The 20,163-nt window shown below is 42.8% G+C and overlaps 1 protein-coding gene across 6 annotated transcripts in view; it reads left to right on the forward strand.

Annotated features, from left to right (window-relative positions):
- CELF2 (CUGBP Elav-like family member 2) overlaps nucleotides 1-20,163 on the forward strand; it is a 206,060-nt gene that overhangs the window by 88,875 nt on the left and 97,022 nt on the right. For 5 of the 6 annotated variants that reach the window (XM_062580586.1, XM_062580593.1, XM_062580617.1 and 2 more), the window contains exon 2: nucleotides 4,362-4,558. In XM_062580586.1, the coding sequence (XP_062436570.1) occupies nucleotides 4,362-4,558 (197 nt within the window). Of the gene's footprint in view, nucleotides 1-4,127; nucleotides 4,198-4,361; nucleotides 4,559-20,163 lie in introns of those variants that run through there. The other variant, XM_062580610.1, reaches the window with a different exon arrangement.

Genomic DNA, 20,163 nt, shown 5'->3' on the forward strand with positions numbered 1-20,163 from the left:
CCCAGAGAGGTTGTGGAGTCTCCTCTGGAGATATTCAAAAACCCACCTGGACGCAATCCTGTGCAACATGCTCTAGGTGACCCTGCTTGAGCAGGGAGGTTGGACTAGATGATCTCCAGAGGTCCTGCCAACCTCAACCACTCTGTGATTCTGCAGTGGGCTCAAATTGCCAGAGAGTGGCCAGCGTCTCGGTGGCCTTTGTCTGTGCCCTCGGGCTGCACACCTCGATGGAGATGGCACCTTGTCAGTGAAGGCGATGTGCTGGGTCACCCCCAAGGCCCGTGGGCCACATTGGCCGGAGCGGGAAGGGTTGCTGCAGTGCAGAGACAGCAAGCTACATAATGAAATTTTTTTCTCTTTAATGTAAGTCATCGGTTGGGTGCTGACAGTAATTACCAGGGAAGTCCACTCTTATTAGTGTCCCCTAGGCACTGCCGCGTGCTCCTGCTTTCAAGCAATAGTCTTAAGCTTTCAAAAGTATTGCTCTGGCTCTTCCTGGAAAGTTTCACTCATAGAGGTTTGGGGTTTTTTGTTTTGGTTTAGTTTGGTTTGTTTTCTTTTGTGGGTTTTTTTGCCTTGTTTTTTCCCTGGCCCACGCAAGATGGGAAGGAAGGAGCCTCTTCCTTAGAAGTCCCGGGGGCCAGCAGAGATGAACACCAAAAGATTTTACAGCTCATGACAACTAATAGATCTGGCTGTAGAGCAATACCTTCCAGCAACTGAAGATTAAGCTTGGGAGAGGAGAAGGGAAGTCATTTTTAACAAGAATTATCTGCAAAGGAATAGAAATAGGTGACTGCATCTTGCATTGACCTAAACAAGGCGTGCAGTAGCTAAATTGTAAGGCAGGGGGACTGTATAGTTCCTTAGAGAGCACTTCAGACATCAGATTAATAGAACATACAACTCTTTTTTTCTTTTCCTTTTTATCTTGCCAATGTTTTATCCCCGGCTTCAGTTTGGACGAGTTGGCCGTAGCTGCTGCCCGAGTCAGGTGATGCTGTTAGTGCCACGGCAGTTGCGGTGGTGGTGGTGGTCATGCGCTCCTTGAGCCCCACAGCGGAGCGTGGGACCACTGCCCTGAGACAGGCGATTGCTTCTTTTGCCCGGAAAGCAAAAAAAATGGGTTAGAAAGGAAGAAGTTCAAGCTCTGCCAGTGGTGCTTGCAGAAACAGGGTGTCTGAAGCTGCCCATACTCAGAAAAACCGATGTGTGAGTGGTGGAAAAGGATTATAAAGAAAAGCTTCAGTTATTCTTTTTTTTTTTTTTTTTTTTTTTTTTCAAATTTGCAGGAGTTACGGGTTCAGGGAGCTGCAAGTGGATGACTGAAGTTACTCTGGGGAAGTTTTAATGACTTGCCCAAGTCCATGCAGGAAGCAAGTGACAAAACGTGTCCTCCTTAGCCTTGCCTCACAGCATATAGACCATTGAACCGTCTTTAGCCAATAAAGCATTTAAAGAATAAGAGCAATTTAATGCCGCTCTAGTTCTGCTGCAGGGAAGAAAGTGCAGAAGTATTTTGTTGTATTAGAATAGCTCTTGGCCTGCGCCTAAACCCTTAGCTCAAAACAGGAACTTGATGGTAGCTGAGTAATTAACCTGAGTAAACAGTTAGATGCGTTAGGTTTTGTGGTTTCCTAAAAATTGTCTTGTTAGCGATGTAAATTGTGGTGCTCTCAGTATGCCTGGCAGTAAAGATGGCTTAGGTCAAGGAAAAAACCGAGGAATAAACTTGCTTTTCTCTATTAAATATGATCTTTGCTGTAATTTTGGGCTAATGTAGTAATTGTATGTGGACATGTTAAACAAGGGATCCAAGGGAGAAAAGTGATGAAGGGCATAATTTAAAAATGAACTCATAATTCATTTTTAATGTAAATAAAGTAGAGAATAAAGTAAAAGCAAAGCTGATTTCTAAAGGAGAATAGCTGAATGAGTACAGGAGAAGGCCAGCAGATATGCAGCCAAGTTTCTACCTTTTCTTCTCTTTGCAGATCCAAAATAGTGTGTGAGCATTTTTGTTGCTTTTTTAAGCTATGGGTTGGAATATATAGATTTAATTTTTGTCATTGGTGAGGTTTTTGTATGCACTAGGTTTTAAGTAAACAAATAAGAAATTATGAAAGAAACAGCAGGGTTGTTTGCTGGAGGTATAAAGGTCATGTAGATGCCTGCTACTCACTGAAAGTCTTGAACCTTGCTCCCGTTGAGGATCATTCTTCAAGTCAGTCCATCACTTGTTGTTCTAGAGACTTTTGTTTTGTTTCAGTTCTTGGATTTTTTTAAGTGTTATGTATGGATGGAATACGCAGTTGCTAAGGCCAGGAGGAATCATGGTCGCATGTGTCATGAGAACACCCCGCCATTTACTGATGCTTCTACTGACCTTAGCTGAAAGGTAGCATTAGATAGGTGAACGTCTGCAGTATGCAGAGGTTCATCAAAGCCAAGCATCTCTTTGTGGCCTATGTGAATTGGCCTTGAAGATCAGGGCCTCTGGTAATCATTTTCTTAAATTATTTCTTCTCTGTCTCTTCTCAATGTGAGTGTGGCCAGAGTCTGGTACAGGAGTGGCAGCACTACTGAGCTTGGGATTTGTAAAGGATCTTCAAACCGAGGAGCAGATCTACCACTGGAGAGGGCATTCGTGCGTGAAATGTAATAGAAACGTCTTAAGCAAATCGTTCAGCGTCTCGATCAAAACTCCCACCAGAATGACCAGGAATTTAGTCAAATAAATGAGTGTGATAGATCCCACTGGCTGCTGATCCATGTTCGAGGCTCCTGAAAAAGTGATGATCAAACTTCTCAGCACTGATTTCAAATGTACCTTTAATATAACCTTCTCCTCCCTGCGGTAACTGGGTAAAGTGTAAAAGTTAATAGGGGCATATTAATGTGTAGAGATGTATTATGCATGCAAGGAGATGAAAAAATAAGAAAACTAGATAATTTGTCTTTGCGCAAGATACAGCCGTGAGGCAGGGAAATTACACAGGGTTGTTTTGTTTTCTTGTCATTGTTATTTCTTTTTTTAAGATGTAAAATATGAATTTGAATGAGTTAAAATACAAGATTTCTTCCAAGTCCTCCTGTGGGCATTCTCTTAGGAAAAATTCTCAACCAGAGCATTTATAATTAAGGCTGAGTGTTTCAAAAGTAACAGGCAGCTCAGAGATGCCCGAATTTGGGGATGATCAGCTTTCAACATTGCTGAAAAGCGACCGTTTTCACCGTTCCCGCAGCGGAAGGACGAGGGAACGTTCTAATGGTCGCGTTTCGTTCTTGCTTGGAACTGAAGCGTGCAAAAATAATCTTTATTTTTGGAGTCTTTAGCCAAATAATTTGTTGAAATGATTGTCCTTAGTTGCCAGTAGTGACGTGAGGGTTTTTTCCATTTTTATTTTTGTTTACTCTCTAAAATGACTTGTTTTCTTATAAGAGCACAACTCTTGCTAAATCATAACATGCCGTTCTTCTCCTAGAGCAGGTTATTTTTTGTCACTTAAGTGCATTTCCCCTGCCAAAGTGGATAGTTGTTTTGAACTTTAATAAACACCCAGAGATCGGATAGGGTAGCAATTTACAGGGTGTGAAAACTCTGAAAAGTTTCGTATACTTGGCACGGAGCATAACTTTTCGAAGCCGTGTTTTCTCTTTTCTGCTCAGAGCAGGCAATTTTGCCGCTGCCTTCTGCTCTTGGACTGTGCTTTTTGTACCCGGGCACGATAAACAACGTGCATTAAGCTGGAGCTCTCCAGACTGCTTTTCCTTTCGAACGAGCATAGGCAACTAATCGGCAGCGGCCAGCCGCGTAGCCGGAGTGTTTTCCATTCTAGGCAATATTGAGCTAATTTGGTGCACACATGGATTCTTCACACAATCTGCAAATTCATCGCTGGCATCTTGCATTAGTCATCTGACAGATTGCCAAGTGTTTCATATTCCTTTCATGTGACTTTATTACAAAACACACGCGCGCGCACACACCCCAGCGCTGCCTTATTTCTGCCAGTAGCCGGGTTAGGGAGAATTTGCTGCGGTTCTGTTTACAGCATCCATGGAAAGAAATCTTCACTTATTTGCAAACGCCCTCTGCTTTAAGATGCAAAAGTGCCGGTTTGTGGTTTGCAGCGCTCTCCTTGTATAATGCCGCTAAGCAGCAGCCTGCAGAGAAAACGGGACTCGATGAAAAATGTAATCGCGTTGGGTTTTTTTTGTTCGTAATACTTATGCTATTAATTAAAACTTGATTTTTTGTGTGTGTGCCCATTGACATCATCTTCTGCATCCAGTGCACATTCAAGCTGTGCGGTCTCTTAACTTGCCTTTTCTTTCTCGTCTCCTTTCCCACTCTCTAGTAACGGCACAGCTAACAAGATGAATGGAGCTTTGGATCATTCAGACCAACCAGACCCAGATGCCATTAAGATGTTTGTCGGACAGATTCCCCGTTCGTGGTCGGAAAAAGAGTTAAAAGAACTTTTTGAGCCTTACGGAGCTGTCTACCAGATTAACGTTCTCCGAGACAGAAGTCAGAACCCTCCCCAAAGTAAAGGTACGGTAGTTGTTGCTGTTTGCTTTCGGTTTTTCGCTCGACGGTCTTGCTTGCCTTCGGGATTTCCAAAGAGGCTTGTGCCCGGGCTGTCTGTTTTGAAGCAGACTGTGTTGAGCTATGCAGCAGCCCGAAGAGCAGAGACCTCCCGAAAACCTATCGATTGCTGCCGTGCTCTTCTCTCGAAATTGCCGTTTCAGTGTCTGCTCTCTGGAAGTGAGCAGTCCAGCTGTGCAAAAAATAACAAAAGATTGCCGTCCTTGTTTAAATTATTATTGCCAAGAGACACGGAAACCTGAGCGGTCACTTTCCTGGGATTAGCTCATGAAAAACATAATTTTCGACTTCCTTTCGTTTCTTCTCTTTGCCCCGCAGGTGGGAATAATTTTCAGGATACAGATGAGAAAGAGTAGTGCTGGGCTCTTGCTACGTCATTGCTCCAGAGGTAGTGCAAACTTAAAAGAGAGAGCAGCCCTGCCTTTTATTCCAAAATCTGATTTCTTTTTGTAGTCACAGTAAGGTTGGTTTTTGGCACAGATATTTTTCTCAAAGAGAGCATTCTTCCCCCCTGCACCCTACATTTTTCAAGTGCACATGAAGTGTTTATCCTGAACCGCTTGTTTTGCTTAACTATATATCTATGTGCATATTTAAGTAGGTTAGAATTTTTATAGCATGCAAGTATAATGTATGCTTATATCTAGATTTAAAGTGAATATTTTGCTCCGCAAAATGCTTTTTTTCCCTCCTGAAATAGTTACATATTTTCATTTACACTTTCAGATCTTCAAGATGTGTATATTAAATTGGCACTAGTGTTACAAATAATGAGCGCAGCTCTGAGACACGTCTAGATGCGCATGTGTGCCTGACTGTAGGGTACCTAGGTAGTTATTCATTCTGCGTCCACTCCTGCCACTGCTTCTGAAGCCCTTTAAAGCACACATGCTATGATGAATGGCATAAAAAGATTTTGTGGGCCAGCAGCTAACTAATAGTGCAAAACAGTACTCTCCGGAGATACCCTGCGAGGTGATTTTGTCCTTGAGTCAAACGGCACAACTTTGGGTGCACCTCTGCAAAACGCTGCCAAGACTCAGAGTTTCCTCCTCTACCTGGTGTCAAGGATCCTCTCAGTGGCGTCTCTTTTGCTGCCTCAGTTGAATTTTTTTTTTTTTTTTTTTTTTTTTTTTTTTTTGCTTTGCATAGCTTTAGTTCTTCTTGGGTTGCCTACCTAAATTGCTTCATATTGAAAAAAAAAAAAGTGGTTCTTTTATTTGGCATCTGGGAAGGGTTTATATCACCGTCCCCTCCTGCTGATGACATTCTCATACTAGGCTGCTCTCTTCCATTGGTACTTAGGAAACCAAAGATATTTTTTGCTTGCAGTTTTTCAGTTCTGCCTCCAAGCCTTTACATTCCCTAGAAAATATGATGTATCCTAGTATGTAGACGTCTACTCCAGTGCCCTCACCACGTGACTTTTTCTTTACAAGCTGGAGAAAAAACTGTATTAAAAGTCAGGCATGGGATTTTCTGCAGTCCAGGCTGCTATGGATGAGCAAACTCCTCCTTAGTTTAAACCACCAAAATGCTGAACTTTGAGGCTCGTTGGTTTAGAAAGAGCTGCTTCCTGGGCTCCATAAATGCTTTCGCACTAAGCAGTAAATGAAGTGAGAATGATGCTGTGATCAGACCGAAGAGCCTCATTGATTCCCATTTCTGTAGGGTTTTCCAAAATACTGTACCTGTCTACCAGGCAGATTGAAGGCACGAGGATTAAGCACCGGTCATGCAGTTCGTTATCAACTAATTATGAAGGCTTGTAGTCCATGTACTCAATATTCTTTTTGCATGCTGTTTTATTTATTTATTTTTGCTTGGGATTTTCTCAGCCATGCAGAGATGATGCTTTTATGTCACTCCAGTCTTTATATGTTTTAATGAGCAAATGACATTAATCCTTAAGAGAACTAGAGCAACCTTCAGACTTATATTTCCCTGGTGCAGCAGCCGGCTCCTCTCTTGTGATCAGCTTGGAAACCTTGAAGGAGCATATCTACACGCTTTCTCTCCCCTTCCTTCTGGCCCTGTCTGCCAGTGAGTTTGCCAGATATAGAAACCTCTGGAGTTTCCTTGTGGCTGTCTCCTGACTAAGCAAGATCTTTACTTCTCTAATCCTGTAGCACAATTGAATCTGTGTGAGGAGAGGGTTTTGAGAGCCTGTTGTATACAAGCAAGCAGAAAAAGTTTGCTCTGATGAATGTCTGATGATCTTCTTGTCATCACGGATGCATGAGGAATACTTTTTGGTCTCCAAATGGCAGTTTGCTGTCTGCTCTCTCTCAGCATCTCCCAGGCTTTTGTGCAACAGTGTGCCTAGCATAGGTAGTCTGCAGTCGGGAGGTGGTGGGAAAGGTCCGTTCTTTCTTCATTGCATGGTCTTGCCTGAGGGTCATGTATGTAACAGAGTCACCAACTGGTATCACTTGGAAATTTTTCTGAGCGTGAAAGTTGAGCTCAGCTTTGGGGATCCTCCACGTGCGTAACCGCTGTCCTCTCCCGCCGTACGCGCTCAGTCGCGGTGCAGTGTTGTTCGGTGGGTTTTACACCCCCGGACAGGCTGCGTTTCAGCAAGCGCTGGCTCGGCTGTTCTCGGAAAGCAGGAGTCTCCTCGTGCTTTCGAGAACGTGCGCTTCTGAAGGTTTCCTTGGGAAGGAGCTCGGCAAAGTCATTTGCCTTTTGATATCTGTCCCCTGTTGTTTTATAAGACTTTTCCCTCTTTCTGCTGCAGCAGAAATCCAGGGGATTAAGTAAACTACATAAAAAAAAAAAAAAAAAAAAAAAAAAAAACATTCACAGTAAATCCTGTAACGCTGAAATAAATGGGCACTTTCAGCTTCTGGGGGAAGAGGACCTTTTCGGAGTCGTTAGTGAGAGCTTCTCCAATACCCCAGACGCCCAGAGCTCTACGCACAGGCACTATAAAGCTCCTCTTTATATTGCTCCTTGGCAGTATAAAGCGCCACCAAGATTTCTCTTCTTCCCTCTGTTAACCTGGAAAGATTTCGCGGCCGAGTTTGAGAGCTGAAGCAAACGGCCCAGGGGCTCCGTGGCCCCTCGCGTGTGGGACCGCGGCCGCTAGGCGTGCGCGCTGGAGACTGAATTGTAGTAATTACCGCTGAGGGTTTTTCTGTTGCAATGTCAGGCTTGAAATCTTCCCTGCACAGAGTGAAAGAGCACCCACCGCTTTAATTTTTTATAACTTTTTTTAAGCAGCTGCTACTGTGTGGTGCAAAAGGTGGCAAAAACCCGCCGTGGCTGCTGGACACAAGCGCAGTGGAGAGGGAGGGAGACTGATGAAGCCGAGTTTCAGCTTCTGACTTTAGGATGTTTAATTTTAAAGCAGAGCCTTAATTCTAGGAATTTACGTGGGTTGCAAGTAACATTGGAAAATAATGTTACAGACACGAGCTGATTTTGATGACAGATGATTCTTACTGGGGAAACGTGCCGGCGTTTCTGCGAGGTTTCTCCGAAGGTGGACGGGGGTGAAGTTGGGCCCGTAACTGGCTTGGACTCCCCGGGGCGTTCGCGCGTGGGAGGCTAACGCGGCCGGGCGCTGGCGAAGCAGAGCCGGGCCCGTTTTCGCCTGGGGACGGGAACTGGTTAGGCGATGGAGGGCAGACGAGAGCGGGGAGAGGATACGGGTCAGGGGAGGAAAGGGGACGGCAGCTGGAGAGTCACGGCGACGGCTATCGGAGATCGATACCTTTGCACTCTCTGTGTAAATGGCTGTGGCAGAAGGAACCACTGACTTGTTATCCTGGTTTTTGGATCGTGCAGAAGGGCCTGGTTGGGCGAAAAGCCGCCTTGATAACCTGGAGAAAGCGACGCAATACAGAGCAGTTCGGCTGCGTGGAGCAAACCGCGAGCAAGAAGAGCAAATTTGAGGTGTGAGCATCCGTAGATGTTGAACGAATGTATTTTGCAAAGCTTCAGGAGCGGCAGAGGGTTCGAAGAGCAGACATCTCCTGAAAGGATTAACGTGGTGGTTTTGTATCAGTGTCGTCAGAAAGGTGCCGAAAACGCGAAGCAGTGTAAATGGGAGCATTGAATATAGCCGTCAAGGAAGCACTGTGACACTTAAAGGAGGATTTTTTTTTTTTTTTTTTTTGATCATGTTTAAACTCCGATTGCCAATATTTAGCACTGTTCTACAGAAAAGGGCAGAGGTCCGGAGAAGAGCAGCGTGATTTTGTGTGAAGCCAGGGAGGGTTAAGCTACGCTAAGAGGTCTAAGAAGGTTACCTTGTAAAGGGCTTGAAGCACTGACTTACAAGAAAGCAAAAAGAAGAGCTGCAGAAGAATACAGGACTGTACCTTGGTTTGGAAAGAAAAAAGTTATAAGGGGCTGTGATTGAAGTTTCTGCAGCATGTCGAAGTGCATGCCGAAGGCAGGAATAGATAGGCTCTTTCAATTAATATTAAACCCAGGGACTGCACAGAATAGGCTTAAAATAAAGAAACAGTAGGCCAAAAAAAGGAGGGGGGGGGGAGCTTCTTAAGTCGAATTTTCTTCCTCCACGAGCAGAGTAGAAAATGTCCTTCCAGAAAGAGAAGGAAGAAAAGTTCCCAAAGAAAGTTGCTGCTTCGATGTGGTAGTTGGAATAAGGTGCCTGGTAGATGGAGTGATGGGTAAGGTGGCTTCTCCCCAGGCGGGTTCCCCTGCACGGGTAGGATGGGGTGCAGGGCACCGCTGCTCATCCACCTCCAGGCTGACGAGGAGCTGAGGTTTCTCCTGACCCCTGATATTTTTGCATAGCTCGGAAGGGAGGGAGCAGCTGAGGATAACGTCCCACGGCGGACCCGACCTGCCCAAACCCAAATCAGCTGCACTGTGTATCCCCATCATTGACCACAGCAAGGAAACGGAAGAGTATCGCAGCGAGCCCAACCTCGTCTGACTGTGCAGGAGACCAGGAAGGTCTTTGTGAAGATACTGTTAACAGATGTGGGTTTTTTAAAGACGATTGCAAAACAGGAATATTAGAGAAAGTTGTGGAGATCCAGAAGAGAGTGGGTTTTCGTGCTGGTATTTTAAGTGGGACATGAAAAACCTTCCTCAGCTGTATTTCCAAAGTTTGCTGTTTATGGCAGGTCTCTGTGAATGACGGGAGCAGTAGCAGAATTAAAGATTTTTTTTCTTTTCTTTTTTAAGCATCTTTTTGCTCCATTTTTTCTTACAGCATTGATCACGGGGCGGTGGTGGGGGGAGATTTTGGTCCAGAAGTGGGGATTCCAGGTGATGCTGCTGTGAGGAATTAGTACAAATAGCAACACATCTCTAAGGGACTGATGCAGATCCCTCTGGGGCTTGTCTCTGACAGAGTTTTGTAGCGGCTCAGCTATGCTAAGGCCGTGTGGGCACATTGCCAATTATATCTGTGCCACAGAAATGCAGAAACTTCCAACTACGTGAATCAGTTCGGTTATCTTTGCAGAAAACCCGTCTGCAGACCAGCCATTAGAAGAGAAGGGTTTTTTACTCAGGCTATGGGTTTCTTAACAGATCTCTAATGTTCATGGCCAATAAACACTTGGGGAAAAGGTAGGTTATGGAGAAGAACATCTGAGCTTTCAATTCAGGACGAAATGAACCCAACCTCTTTCTAGGTACCTTCAACCATTCCAGGAACACAGGTGAAAAATTGGATTCAAGTTTCCTGATACTTCAGCATAAGCAAGAAATGCAAAAAGAAGGGCTTATGACCCCTTTCTTTTTTTCTTTTTTCTTTTTTTTAATTGCTTTGAAGGCTAATGAGTGAGAATTAGGAGGCTTAAACAATAGTTTCTTTCAGTCAAAGGCAGTGCTGGAAAAGAACATATTGCACAGCAGTCGAAAAAGGCAGGCAAATCTTTGCTGTAATGCTGACTTCCTCAGTACACCAACTAGCACATACATATGGAATATTTTAGAGCTTTACAAAAAATAAAACAAAGTTTTAAAAATATAAATGGGTAATCTGGTTTTTTTGGGGGGGCGTAATGTCGGCATTACATCAGAAAGAGCACACAAAAAGGCAGTTAAAAATCCTGAATGTTCAGTAGAAGTGCAAAAAACAGCTAATCAAATTTCATTGTTGCATCTGAATAATATGCCAAACCTCTCAAATATATGATCTCCAAGGCAAAAAATGTAACCCATTGAAAAATTTAAGTCAAGTCATGCAAGCGCTTGCGCACATGATTTAATCAATGGCTATAACAGTTAGACATGAAATTACATACATGTTTAAGTGTTCTCAAGATTGGTGCCTACATTTAAGAAATATACCTCTGAAATAATGCAAGATAATGTCAGTCTGAGATTTATGGTATCCAGTTCCTTCAGCTGCATATTAAAGCTGGCATCAATGAGTTTTGATCTTTTCATGGCAGTGTTGCAGCACTCAAATCCTTTCCCATTCTGATTTTCTATTAAATGATAAACATACAATATTTATCTGCTTATCACATAAACCATGATGTGTGTCTTTAAAGCACAATAGCTTTAAAAAAAATCCCAAACATACAATATTTATCTGCTTATCAAGTAAACCATGATGTGTGTCTTTATTAAAGAACAATAGCTTTAAAAAAAACCCTCTTATATAGTGTTTCTAAATCTATTCTATTCTAATGTTAGAGTTATTTGCTCATAACATAGTGGGAGGTTTCACAAAGGATGAAAGCTTGACGTGCTCTGGTGTGGAGCTCAGAGAAAGAAAAATCTTGACAGTTGAGCCATGTCAAACCTAAGTGCAGTTGTGCAGTGGTCTTATTAGCATGTCTTCAGGCTGCGCTGCAACTTCCGACTCTCTCGTTTCTGCCCCATGAGTGGCATTTTATTGCTTTCATATTCTGCTCCTCAGCCTACTAAAATCATGCACAACGCGATACGCACGGATATGGGCAAATAAATAAAAGCCCCAAAGTAAAAGCCACAGTGTGAGAAGCTTTGCGCCTGAAAAGCTAGAATAAAAGACTCCAGGACACCAAGGATTTATCTGTCACTGCTGACATGATGCGAAAGACAGTTAAATATTACACTGATGGGTCACAGTAAAAAGCTGAAGACCACATAAAAAGTTCCAGTATAAATATGTCATCAATTTTCCTAGTTCTTGACATGAATTTTAAATGCCAGGAAAGCCTTGAGAGGATGTGTGGTGTTCTTCGTTATTCTGAAACATGTTGCAAAACGGATGTGTGTGCAGCACTTGCAATGTAAATTAATTCCTGATTTCTTCTTCCTGTCTTCATTGCACTGGGCCTTGCCACCGCGCGTTGTCTGCAGGGTGAGGCCAGCAAAAGGGCAGCGCTGGACGTGCTTTGGGTCTGATAGGACCCAAATTCTGGGTTTAATGTTGGGTTTGATACAGGCACGGGAAAGGCCCGTAGTACAGGCGTGGGAAAGGATGAGCAGTGCCGGCAGCTATATTCTCTTTTTGTATGCTTCTGCCCATCCATAGTGCATTGTAACCGTCAGCTTATTTCAGAAGAAGAGCAACCAACCTCCTACAGATAAAATCTTCCAGTGACTTTTAATCCTAGTTTGAGCTAAGCTCAGTCTGGCGGGCTGTATGGCTGGATATGCCGTATAAACCTCCTGATCCGTGTTTCTCAGTGAAGAAGACATTTCCAAGAATCTGTATCTTCCCAATTTCTTACAAAAACACTCAGAGAAGCTGGTGAATAAATTAAATTTGAATGCATCCAGTGCATCTCTTCAGGTTTTCACTGAACCTAATTACTGCCTGATCTATGCCTGTAACTATGCTGTTTTAAGTGGGACGCTAGCTTTTCACTCTGCAGATACAACTATGTGGCACATAAATTTGTCATTATTTGGAGGGGGGAAAAACTTCAGTGTTTGCTACCTTGTGGTTTTAATTTAAATTAACTGCTGTGTCTGAGTCATGCATTCATTTAGAAGAGGATGAGCTATAAAGACATGGAAGATCTTTCGTAATAAACAGCATTGCTTATTTGCCTAGCTGAACTGGACAAATATGTTTCAAACAATGTTTAACGTGTCCTAGTAGCTGAAGACGGCATGTTGCAATTTTAGGTAGCGCAATAAGGAGTAGACTAATGCAACCTGCTGCGTGGACTTTTTCAGCTTTAAGGACAAGCATGACACTGCTCCCGCCGTAGGTCTCAAGGTGTTTTGCAAAGGAGGACTTAAGGCCATCACTTGATTTTTTGAAAGCTGCAAAAATTGAGGTACAGGGAAGTGCAGGATTTGCTCCCAAAATGGACAAGGGATTTGGTGCAAGCAGAGTAAGGTTCTTCCTGGGACTTTTTGTTCTATCTGTGGGATCATTTCCAGCACTTGGACCCCTGAGCTCTTTCACCGCAAGGATTTGGGGATGTGACCGCTGCCACTTTGCAGTTTTGTGGATGCTTTGGGCTCTCCCAGTACATCACTAAGAGACCTGTGGGAAAGCACTAGGGAGTGTTGCCTAAAATGACGATTGCCGAGTCAATACATATAAGCCTCCTTTCTGGTTTCGACAGGGAACTACCCCAACGTGATACCAGAGTGCACTATTACTATCAGTAAAGCCAACTTTGATGTAAAAGCTAGATAAGAAATTGTTTTGCTGAAGTGCCCTGTCATATTCTTCAGAAAAATTTAGCCATAGCATTCCATCAAAATTTTGATTTCATCTGTCATCTGCCAGCCATAACTTTCTTTGCATTTGCAGATAGCATTAGCTTATCCCACTTTCTTTAGCTGGTAGCATGTCTTTCTGTGCTTAGTTGCGTATTAATTTATACAGGGATGTATTTTAAGTTAAGAGGTGCCATGTGAAAGTAGGGAATTATTATTATTATTATTATTTTAGTTGCTGCAACCTAAGTACTTCAAAAAAAGCTTCTCGCAACTAAAGGTCAGCATAGCTCGCAGGTTTGCACATGCACAGTACAAGTAACCTTCAGAAATTTCCTCATGACAAGATAAGTGCAGCAATTATATTTAAATGAGTGCAGGAGAAAATTTCACTGTAAACCACATTAGCTGGAGAGCATATGCCGTAAGAGCATTTAATTAAATTAATGTTACTTACTATCACATGCTCCATCTAGTGTATTGCCAGGTCTCCTTATTACCAAGAATAATATTTGGCTCGTAAAGATCCCTGTTCAGCTAAGCATATGGTCCCGATGACTTCAGCAAGCGATTAAAGTTAAAGCATGTCCTTAACTGCTTTGCTGCCCAGGGATAGAGCTGAACCCAAGTAGCTACATATAAAATAATACGTAATCCCCGAGCCCTTTAAGAGGGGGTTTTATGGAGATTCCTATTATAGGGGCTTCCAAGTATCTAATGACGGTGTGGTTTTGGATGGAGTAAGCATCATTTCTAGTCTGAGCGGAGCTGCCCTGGCTGGTGGCAGGGCCGCGGGTGAGCAGCCCGGGTGCGAGTCCATCCGCACGCGGTGGCAGTGGCAGAGGGATTCTGCTCGCTGATCCCGGCGTTACTTCCAGGGCTGCTTTTAATGCACAGTTCTCCCGCTCGCATTAAACGGAGACGTCAGGATGAGATCCGGCGGGGAGTTTGGGTGACTGTATACATAAAAGCAGAGATGCTAATAAGCTATGTTAACATATTCATGTCAGACAAACTGAAAACTCAGAGGCACGGGAATGCAGTGATACAGCTGAGAGATGCTTCACACCAGTGCTAAAGATACCCGTGGTTTTCCCTGCTTCTTCTCTTATGTTTTAACCACTAAGGAGAAAACGTGCTATCTTGGATGTTTTCGGAGAATACTTTTTAATGTCAAAAATGTCATTCAAGTATGGGTTTCTTTTATGTTTAATATTATTTTATTTCTCTTTCATAAGCATTCTCAAAAAAGCAAATGCATGAAATCCGACAAAAAATTTCTTTGTTATTCTCCATTCACTGAAACCACCAAAACAAAGAAGAGGCTTTGAAGAGCTCTTTTATGCAAATTGGGAAACAGCAGAATAGTTTCTAAAGCAACTTTCTTTATTGTTGGCCAAATCAAGTGGCAAAAGATTTTATTATCCTACGCAGCTAATGTTTTAATGATCCACATTTCGCTGCTGAACTTCACCCACCCTAGCTACGGCGCGCAGTTGACATTCTGTTGCACCCAGTAAAGCACATGCCATTCGAAGGAGTTACAGGCTCCTCTTTGTTTTTGTGTTTTTTTTTTTCTGGAAAAAAGGAGGAGTAATTGCCCTTGTCAACTGATGTTCATTACAGGGAATTGTTCAGCTCTCTTAAAAAAAAAAAAAAAAAAAAAAAAAAAAGGCAGTGATAGCCACTCCTGCTCCCCCCCCCTCCAAAAATATTCAAGGTCTTTTTTCACAAAAGAGAAATCATCTTGTAAAGCAGGAGAATAACAGTCTGTGCTGCAAGGAGGGGGAGTGCAATGTTCAGTGTGTCAAATGTCAGAATTGCTTGCTATCCTAGGGAAAAAAAAAAAGCAAGCAACTTGATCTTGATAAATATTTAGAAAGGATAAGAAACATTAATAGTGTTGTGGTCAGATGTGATTTTTGGGAACAAACTGTCTGAAGGAGAGCAGCTTTTTTCATACATTTGCATATAACATTTATGCTTGAACATGCATTTGGTTGCAGCCTGCATGTAGTATTTCCCTTTCTCCCTGGTTTCATGCTTGGTTTTGTATTTACAGGAGATATTGCAAAAGGTAATCTGGCATCTTACTCCCATTCAGTTGCACTGGCTCTAAATTTTGGAAGGACTCCCTTGGATAGCCTTCCTCTTTGTCTTGCTGTCGGGAATTTACAGTACTTAGGTTTTACACAGGCTCCCCATGACGCACCGTGTGCAACAGTAGATCAGAAATGCAGTTGACCCCGTTATGTAGCACTCGTGTGCCACAGAGCAACCCGAAATTCGGGCTTCCAGTCTTGTCCAGGTGCGCCTTGCATCCCTCATGGTTAGTTTTCCAGATGCACTTAACAGATTGTACGAGATGCCTTATAAATAAATTGCTAATGTGATCTTTGTCCTGCCACACTACCAGCACAAACGAGCGGGATGGATTGAGAGCGTGCGTGCCGCGAAGGCCGCGGAGCACAGACATTCAAATTTTGGACCCAAGTCCTCGACAAGAAGGGCTTTGTACGTCTTTGCTGAAGCAAAGATTTATTCTTACTGTAAAAGGCTGAAATTTTAAATAAGACTTAAAAGAAAACAGCACAAAGATCGTTAGCGAGTGAGTAGGAGAAGGGAATGTGCCTACATCAGCTGCTCCTTTTGTCATCTACCAGCCCTGCTCCTACAGTTGCCAAACCGAGCACGTCAGAGGAGACAACTTTCAAACATGGGGTCGTTGATCACAGCGTTACCACAACCCTTTGAAAACAGGCTGTGGAGTGCAGTGCGAAGCCTCTGATGAGCAGCCTGTTGGCCACGCTGATCATGGAAACTCTGACTCTCTGGAAAGGACAACAAGGGGGAGACCTAAAACTTGGCTTTCTTTTTCTGGGCTATTCAGACAGGGAAAATTCCAATACTTAATGTCTTTTGTCATCCAGGGCATGTGAAGAGGTCATCCACTTACACTCTGTGTTTTCAACGTTAGGAAAACCAAGTATTGCTCTTCTCATTTACTGAAGGAGCTAGCGTGCGCCCTTTCTCAAGATGCCTAGCCGAGATTTTAGCATATGAGGGAAAGGGGTCTGAACAGTAAGATTTATTTCAGCTGAACTATTTTTACAGGAATTGATTGGTCAGCAAATACTGATCACGTACAGATGGCATAATAATGATATAATCCTGCTTATATGTTTTATTAAATCAATTTACATGCAAATTGAGGTGTCTGGATTCTGCAAACAGCTGTTTCAGAGGAGCTCTGCTTAGGAAAGAGAGTATTTTACTGTTTTGAATAGATGTTGCTCTTCTGTTGCTCTTTTACATCCAAGTGCTCTCTCACTAAAATTATTAGAGAAAAAAAATTCAGTTAGGAAATATTGCTGATATTTTGGTAGTAACTTTGTCCGGTAGTCCAAACGTTGTGAACTATTGAGTGTCCGTAATTCAAGCACCTTGTATTGACTTCATGATGAAGGAAGCATTAAAGGCACGATGTAAAAATTTGAGGTGTCCATCTTACTCAGCTTTAGTAAAACAGCCATGGTTGTGGTGAGTTTCAGTAGGGGAAGTGCTGTTTTGGGGTCACCACGAGCTGTGTGGTTTTCTGGGTATGAAATATGATGGCAGGGAGAAGGTCCATAGCAGGTCCTCCTTAGCAAGCCCGTTACTAGCCGCAGGAGGGCCACTACAGCCTCAGTTGAGAGAGCTGGGTTTCTAGGTCAGGCAAGAGATCTCTTTTCCAAGACGCAAAGGTCCTAGGTTTAGAAATTTGCCTTAATTGAAACAAGACCTGCTAGTTCATCCATCCCGTTATCTGCCAAAGCCATGACTGTTCCATTTAGTGCTTTCCCAAATGTTTTGTCCAATTTTATTTGGAAGTGGATCATGGGATGCTGTTTCCACCTTTTTTTATTCCTGGAAGATTAAGCATTTTATTATTGTCCCACAGACGCACAGAGCTCTATCATTTGTTGGTATTTTGATCTCCCCACTTTGTTTACTTTCTGTTGGCTGTTTTATAATCCCTGTTCCGTGCTAATGCTGATGAATGTGAGGGATGCATTTTCTGTCATGTAAAATAGTACTGGGGATAAACTCTGCCGAAGATTTTGGCTGACCCCTTCATCGGGCTTAGCTCAAAAATTAATTTGTCATTACCCAGGTGCTATACACTAAGCTTTATTGGCATAGAGGAGCTCCACATATTCTGTGTTCGTTGGAAGGAAAAAAAGTGGTCATGTAATCACTGAGACTGTAAACAGTCATTTCCAATCTAGTAATATTTTATGTGAACTGGCACTGTATGTTGTATATCATCCATCTTGCTAATCCTTGTTCCACATTGCCTCCCACTTGAGGCCAAGGACATTACAGCAGTGCCAGAGAGTGGGTGGAAAAATAGCCTTATTATTAACCTAAGTTGAAAACATAATGGCTTTTTGAATGTCTTCATTCACAGATGCAGTCATACTAAAATATTAATACCCTTAAGTATAGAGAAACAGAACTTTCATTTAAAAATCTTTTGTGCATGTGTGTTATATAAGTGAAGGCCTTAAAAAAGTGTGGTGAATGCCTTGTACCTGTTGTTTTATATTTTAACCTGGAATTTCTGGTATTCTCTAAAAAAGAGACCAAAATATTCTTCTGAGTAGATCTGGGGCAATTTTATTGCTATCACAAGCAGTGTGTCATTGTAATGGAAAGCGGAGTTTCATCAGTCTTCTATTTCTTTGAAAACACAACTAATAATCAAAGGGATATTGAAACATGGCTATTGACATTTTAGTGTCCTGTTTAATCAGAGTGGCATTGATAATGTCCGTGTTTGCTTCAGCCTCAGCCCCTATGTGATCAAGCATATTAAAGTGGTGTTTTCTGGGAGCAACCACCAAGAAAGGTGGAGGAGGAATTGCAAGCCTCACGTGATCAGTCCTCATGGCATCCTTCACTTAGAACAGAAATGAGGGAACCAGCAATGGAAACTTGGTGGATCTGCAGCAGGTGCTGTCAGTGGAAAGCCACAGGAGGAGATGATGCTGTTCCTCAGCTGCCAGTTGCCAGACAGTACATTTGACTGCAGTGTCACTACTTCATGCTTGGCCTTTCCTGGGTCTCTAACTCACTCTGTGTCTTCCAAAGCAAATTATGAGTCTTCTATATATGTCTTTGGGAAGTGTAAAAGTTGCTCTTGAATATTATTCAGGAAAAAAAGAAATCCTGATTGTATTAATTTATGACTAGTATGCAAAAATGCATCCCCTTTCAGCAAGCAAAGAAAGATGCTAACCTACGGGGTATTGGGCCATGTGTTGTAAATCAGCCTAATTGTTTTAGAGCTCAGAAGTGTTTCATCATTTCAAATTGGGCTTGATATTTAGTTCTACATTTTTGGTAAATCTAATCTGAAGCCTGCTGTTGCACATGAAAAGCTGGCTTTAGCCTTTCTTCCAAGACTGATGGAATGAGAGGAGGTTGACACGTAATCTCTTAGTTATCTCGGTGTCAAAGCTCATGATATGCATTATGCTGAAAATGTTCAATATGCAGTTTCAGAAACAATTTTGCTATACATTAAGCTTTGTCCTTCTTGCATACAAAATGCAATAGAGGGTAGTGCTGCAGTCTGATGGAGGATTTGGAATTGTTTGGAAATACCTTGAAATTTGCCTTAATCAGGCTTAGAAGGAACCAAAACGACAAAACAAGAAATCAGCCTCAATCTTACCACCAGCTCCTGCTAAGTAAATCCTTACTCCCCTGGAAGGTGAAAGAAACCTCATATTTCTAGGATGCAATTTTACAGTTTCTCTGTTGATTCATTGAACTCTGTGGATATGGATAAGTTAATCTCTTGGTGTGTAGGGGAGTGGTTTGGTTTGGTTTCTTAAAAAAAAAAAAAAAAAGAGCAAGTAATGCTTGGTGCTGATAGACCTAGTAGCTGCAAAGCTCATTTCCCAGTCTGACCCACCGTTCCTCGGTTCTCCTTCAGGAAAAAGCTTGCACAGTTTTTGTGCTACATAGCTATCTCAAGATTTGAGATGTCGAGGTTCTTCAATAAAGACAAGGGCACACTGAGTAAAAGGTGTGCTACCAAAATATTATAACAGTGCAGGCTGGGCTTCGCGAGCAGTGAACGCTGATGAAAAGACCTTGGTCAAGGGAGGAGCAGAGGCTGGAGGAAAAATACCGTATGAGGACAGGATTGGGATTTTTGCGGTGCAAAGTCGGGCTGCACCCAACACGATTAGGCACATTCAGGACCTGCCCGCTGTCGACGGCAGGAAACGCTGGACAGTGTCATCTCCTTTGCAAAAATGCTTCAGTCCGAGCCCTGCCGCCACTGCCTGCTCAAGGCCACCTTCGGCAGCCGCAGGAGCCAACCCGGAGACGTTTAGGCGCTCTTCTTGTTCCTTTTCTCTATTTTTTCCTTTTGCTTCTGATTAAGTTGCCAGTCATCCAGCTCCTTTCTCTTCTTGCCTTGAGAAGTTGCCAGTCATTTCATACAGCCCTTACCTCCCTAGCCGAGCACTTTGCTCCTCACAACTTGGAAACAGGCCGCTGTAGATTTATTTTAAATCTTGGACTGATTAAATGCCGCATCTAAGACAGAGGTCTTCAGAGAGCCATCGAGTCTGTTGGTCTTGGTGCTACCTTGTTTGGACTGCTGTGATATGGTAGTAGTTAGAGGACTTGTGTCCCATGGGCCACCCACCCCGCTCTCAACACTGCTTTCCCTTAATAGATACTAAATATTGGTGAATAGCTATTTTTAACCAACATTCCAAATGGTTGCCAGCTGCAAGAAAGAAATATCAATAATATAATGACTTCTGGTGGAAATAATGCACATATTCCTATGATAACCTGGGTTTTTACCACTTAGCCCTGCTTATCAGGTCATTAAAATAAAAATTACAAAGTAGTACTGTTGTCTAGGAAGGTTCAGAGAAGGAACA

Source organism: Rhea pennata, chromosome 1 (assembly GCF_028389875.1).
Source record: "Rhea pennata isolate bPtePen1 chromosome 1, bPtePen1.pri, whole genome shotgun sequence".
Taxonomy (NCBI): domain Eukaryota; kingdom Metazoa; phylum Chordata; class Aves; order Rheiformes; family Rheidae; genus Rhea; species Rhea pennata.